The sequence below is a fragment of the Aptenodytes forsteri genome, unplaced genomic scaffold (genome assembly GCF_000699145.1).
Source record: "Aptenodytes forsteri isolate BGI_AS27 unplaced genomic scaffold, ASM69914v1 Scaffold321, whole genome shotgun sequence".
Classification (NCBI taxonomy): domain Eukaryota; kingdom Metazoa; phylum Chordata; class Aves; order Sphenisciformes; family Spheniscidae; genus Aptenodytes; species Aptenodytes forsteri.
In genome coordinates this window covers 260143-265989 of record NW_008795030.1, presented here as the reverse complement: position 1 = coordinate 265989, position 5847 = coordinate 260143, and the positions used below count along the sequence as shown (strand labels likewise).

The window sequence follows — 5847 nt, the reverse complement described above, 5'->3', positions numbered from 1 at the left end:
AATTTCCACCCAACCGCTGAAGGAAAAACAAACTCCCCCCCCCCCCCCCCCTTCATTTAAGACATTCATTTGAAGTCATCAGCATGTTCATAATGAATGCAATTAACATATTTATAAGAACAATCAAGTTCAGGGGATTCTGCAACTCAGAGCTGAAATCACCCAGCCAAGGCGAAGATAACCTGGGTGGGAGGGGGCACGAAGCTTTGCCCACACCAAGTGGGCAGCAAGTGAGCTGGGAACAAGTTCACAAGAACAGGACACGAAATAAACTCCCCCTGCTCAAGGCCGTACCTGTAAGAGGTGCAAAACCTCCTCACTGCATGCGGCCCAGTGACTAGAGGAGAAGAGCTCCGAATCCCATTACCAGTCCTCGAAAAACAATTTTAAACAGTGCATCTCGACAGCTCCTTAAACCAACTTCAACATGTCGACTTTAAACATATTTTATGACATTTTATTATTTTATAATATTAAAATGTTACATTAAAATATTATTTTGAAGACTACTAACAAGATATTAACAGTGAGAGGCAGGGCTATGAGGCAAGTGCAACAGGCTTGCTCTTCCACCACTCAACTTCCACTTTACTTGCAGTGAAATGGCTCCCAGCTGCTCCCTTTTTACAGATGGGGAAACAAAGTCCCCCATCTTACAGCAGAAAACAAGGAATAGAGCACCAGCTAGATCTAAGCCTTCCCCTACCATTTTCTCCTGCCTTTAAACAAAGCTAGAACGCAACCAAAAACATGCGAGAACGCCCTAAGTGCTTTGTAGTGCTGGCTTAAAGGTATCATAAGAACAAGGCGCTCCTTATGTCAAACAGCCAGTACCAAACTACTAGAATAAGCAGTATGGTTTCTGTTTCCTCTATCACAGGGCAAATATACAGGCACGGACACACACGTACAGGATTTAAAAGGCCTGGAAATAAACTGAGAGAAACCGTGTGCGTTGCCCAACAGCGGAGGGTATTCGCAGCAAGGAGATTCTGTCCTGGCGCATCGATCAACTTCACTACGGCCAGGAGTTGGAGCAGAAAGAGCAAATAGCCTTGGGATGACGGGATGAAAGGAACCGCGCGAGTGCAAGCCGTGTTCCCTCGGCGTCATAGGGAACAGTCGGCTTTGCCTGGATATGCAATATCCAGGAACCGAATCTTAAGAGTCAGAAACACTGTCCTGTTTGGCATGGTAAAACCGAAGCAAATGCAGCACTAGCCGGGGCGACTGCAACAGCAGGAGAAAAGTGCTACCCCATCCCGTAGGAAATACGCCCTCTCCTCCCCTCCGAGATTACAAATTAGGAAGGAGGGCGGGGGGGAAGAGCTTTGCAAAATACACCAGAACACATTTCTTCTTTACAGCAACTGTGGAATAGTCTGCTAGTTTCAAATAGGCTCATATAACACCACTTAAATTTTCCCTTAAATCATATCTTCTAAGGGGGGCAGTGACACTTGCCACTATTAATACTCCTTTAACCAGCAGACTGTGTCAGCCGAGACACAAAGCAGCACATTTCCGGAAATAATAGCTCCAATCTGGCAAATCACACCTTTCTGTTTCGAGGCTGGTATAACCTCAGCATGAAAAAACCCACAAGAAACCACCCCATCCTGCACAGCTCATCCTGACTCAACACCCACCAAAGTCCCAACGCGAAGCGTCTCTTACCAACTGCAAACCTGACAACTGAGCACTCCGGCCCTGGAAGGGACGGGACAGGACTGGTTTTCATGGGATATCCTTCCTAAAAATCCCTGGAACCTGCAAGTAGCCAAGTACCCGAACCCTGGGCAAGGCAATGGGAGAAAGAACCAAAATAAACCTCCCTTAGCGTTGACATTCATTGCTTTTCCAGACAACGCAAGCTGTTAACCTTTCACACGCAAGCACATCACTATCTAAGATCTTTATGCTGAGGTCACCGCAACATTCCTAGAAATACAAGTGTATTACTATGGGCTAGGGATTTTCGTTGCTGGTTTTTTATTTTTTTAAAACAAAGATAAAACAGTCCTTTCAGGGAGGAAGTCGGTGACATGCTCTGCCACCCCGTTCTGGGTTTCAAGAAGTCCTAAACTGCTTCAGGTAGGATCGCACTGGGAGTCAGCTTCATCATTTCGGGTCAGGAGAACATCCAAACCTTTTAGAAAACTGGATTAGCAGAGCAAAGCAAGACACTCGAAAGAAATGGAGATTAGCCTCCGAGGACAAGATGGGCACAGGCAACAGAAAAGGACAAGCAAGGGCACGATTTCAGCGTTTTCAACGCTGAAGCATTTACCCCACTTCACCAGCCCACGGGAATAGCACAAACACTAAGCAAAGCATTTTTCATATAATTTCTTGGAACTATTTTAGGGAATTCTGAAGAAGTGACTCTAACAGCGAGGAGTATAAAAGAATATTCAAGAGTTCCCAGACTTTCACAAGCGCTCATCCATCTGCTCAGGTAGCAAGCGGGACTCAAACTGCAAATCAGTCAAAGGTTCAGGCAAGCTGAAGCCAAGTGAAACAACTGCAGCTTGTTCAAAACAAGCCAAACCTTGAGACGTTTAAGCTTCGAGGATCAGGAATGCAGAACATTAACGTATCACTGCCATCCAAAGACTGGTGGCAGAGACAAAGAGCTGGTAGCAATGGGATTTCCCCAGCAGCTCGACAGACCGCAGGCAGGGAGCTGCACCACTGGCTGCTGCCAGAGCAGCATTTTAGCTTTCCAGTGCCTCAACTCTGGTTCCTGATTTTATTTTATTTTTTTTAAGTGATTACCTGAGATGCTTCAAGGCAGACATTGCACGGCTTGGGCTTTTTTTGCCACCCACAGTCCCAGGGTAACCATCAGCATTCACTCCAGGAAAAAAAAAAAAAAAACCTCCTTGAGCAAAAACGACTGCTTCTCAATGAAACCATGAAAGAGCAGTTACAGAAACCTCAACCATCTTCAAGGCTGCGTCAGCGAGCAATCGAGGAGGTCAAACTGTTGCTGAAAGAAAAACCAAGTCACTTCCTCCGTGCCGGATGTCACAGGGCAGGGGCCCTGAGCATGCAACAAAGAGTGAGTCAAGGGTAAAAAGCAAACACCAACTGCGTATCTACACGACTCCCTCCTTGCTTATGAATTCCAGAGACATATGACTAAGTTCCCTTTCAAAGAATAAATGTTTTCCTAATCAACCGCTTCTGCACTGGAATGCCACACTGAATCAACTCAAACATCATTCAGAAAGGAGGCGCTGGCGCACTGAACGTCGATCAGCTACCGTTTCTGCTTCTGACCCCCATACGCTAGCACGTCTCAAAGAAATTGAAGCGAGCAGGGGAGGCGACTTCAAAACGCAATCGAAAAGATGAGTAAAGATGGTTTACAGTCTTAAGAAAATCGCTAAGCCACATTTTTAATACCTTACCGATTTTCAGACATTACCAACAACTTGCGAACGCAGCAGCCTTCCAGCAGAAGAGACCATCAGTCTGTCCAGCCTTCCCCACTCTGTTGCTCTTCCTTCTGCTTGCTGCCTGCTTACGTTTACCCAGTATTAACTCTTCTCGGCCATCCAACCCCCACCTGCCCTCCGGCAACATTTCGCCCCTCCCTTGCATTCTCCCACTCTGCCAAGGTCTGCCCCCGCCTCGCACTGCCAACTGTTGCTCCCTGAAGTCAGATCTGGAGCATATGAGAAGTCCCACTTCCTAAGACGTCCTGCACGGACTAGATTTCTGATTGCGTTCAAAACCTCGGTTAGTGAAAGAGAAATCACCACTTCAGTACAGGCTGGATACCAAGCGGAACAATTTTAGGATGTGAAGTCACACAAAATATGCAGGTTCTCACAAAAATGAAGTTTACACCTCCACACCGTGCAACGTATTCCTCCCCTACAGGTTTTCTTCAAGCACTGTAAGTGCGAGGGTATCAGTTGCAAAACGTGACCACCTTTGTGTATGGGTGATGCTATTTATACAGACAACGCTCCAAGTACAATATATAAAAAAGAATTAAAAACTGCATTCACTGCCATGGTGAGCAGTTGCAGCTCCTGATTCAGTTCTTCAGCTGTTGGGGTGGAAAATTCCCCATTGCTGAAACTAAAGAGATCATCAGAAAACTTGGCAAACTACCAGAAAGCTGTGCTAACACTAATTTGTAATTACTGTTTTGATCAAATACAAGCAAGACCCCAATTGTGGGGAAGGTCGGCCACAGGTGACTAACACAGCTGTACCCAAGTAAGATTCAAGGCCCACTGGTCACTGAATTTTGGGCAGAATTTTTGATTAGCAATCCTCTCGTTAACGAATCAACGATGACAGCAGGCTTCGACCCGACTGACCCAAGCGGCAAGCCAGTGCAGCTGCAGCCAGGCGGCGAGAGCAGCTCACGTGCCACGCTGCCGGGCAGCGCCCACGCAGGCAACAGCCCACCGGCTTCAAACACAGCAGAGCTCTCTTGCCGAGAGGAACAGAATGACCCGCTCCGCGTCCACCGGAGAGAGGACAAGTAGTCACGGACTTAAATTGCAGCAAGGGAGATTTAGGTTGGGCATTAGACAAAGCCTTCTAACAGGAAGGATAATTAAGCATAGGAATAGATTGCCTGGGGAGGGACAGGAACTGCCGCTCACGAAGGTTTTACAAGTGGTGGGAAACATCTGTCACACTGACCCCACTTTGGGTAGGGGGTGGATTAGGCGGCCGTTCAAAGACCCAGCTCTGTTTTCTAACAACCCCCCAAGCCCCCCACTGATCTCCTACTTTATACCGTTCCGATCCAGGAGCTGACAACAGCACAGAAATAAGTTTTGTTTAGAATACAGTACTCGGGGAAGGCCGAGATTTAGAGCAACCGAAGGGCAGTCGATTGCAGGCGGGGCCTGGGCAAGCCTCCTCCCACCGCTCTGCCGGGGTGCTGGCACCCATTTCCACCCCGAATAGGGGCTGCCATTTGGGTAGCGGGTTCCACGTGCGAGCACACAGCTAGCCAAAAGGCAGACTGACGCCCACCAAGCTTGCTCACGAGCCCACACCTTCAGGCCCCGGATTTAGTCCGGCGCAAGGCAGCCCTCCTCCGTCTCCTGCCCCACGGGACTTTGCCAAGACAGACAAACAAGTTACCTTTTTAACATTTTCCTCCTCCTCTTGGCGTTTCTCATAGTGTGAGAAGTCATCAAAGATGGAGGTGGTGTGCTTGTAGGTGGCAATGATTTTCAACACCTGCTTAGCCTTTTCCAGAGGCACCTCCTGAGTGTCCCTGGAGTTGGTCACTGGTTTATTCTCGTTGTTCTCTAGGCGGATGTGCCGCAGCTGGCTGTTGGGAACGTCCTTCACAAAAATCCACCTGACATCAAAACGTCCCTTCCACTTGTCCTGGGACCACACACCCGCACACGTGTTATAGTCCACAGCAGATTTCATTTCTGCGACTCCGCAGAAGTGACCGCTACCGTTGACACTGAACAGTAAGTAAACGGGGCCCTTCCCGTTCATGGAGCGATAGGCAGCATCCAGTCTCTTGTTGCCGTGCTCTGTACTGCACCAGATGTTATATTTAATGGAACGGTGGATATCGTCCTCAGAGTAACTCTTAATGATGAAAACCCGGCCGTGTTTTGGGTTCCAGTCAAAATCCTTGGGGTTGTAGTTGTTGATGGATCTCAACTTCTCCAAGACCGGGTGCGGCTCCGAAGGAGCAGAACCAGAACTGGCCTGAGACTGTCCCACTCCGTTACCGTCCACTCCGTTTTGACCGAACCCGTTGCCTCGATTACGAGGGGCAACCCAGCGGGTGGGCTGAGCCGCCTGCTGCGGCACAGGCAGCTGGGGCGGCTGCGGCGGGCGGGG

At 48.6% G+C, this 5847-nt stretch overlaps 1 protein-coding gene across 1 annotated transcript in view; it reads right to left on the bottom strand.

Moving 5' to 3' along the window:
- The window catches only part of YTHDF2 (YTH N6-methyladenosine RNA binding protein 2), a 20603-nt gene that overhangs the window by 9593 nt on the left and 5163 nt on the right, over positions 1-5847 (bottom strand). Inside the window, 1 exon segment of the mRNA XM_009276184.1 lies at positions 5122-5847. This exon segment is cut by the window's right edge and continues 48 nt beyond it. Coding sequence (XP_009274459.1) covers positions 5122-5847 — 726 coding nt within the window.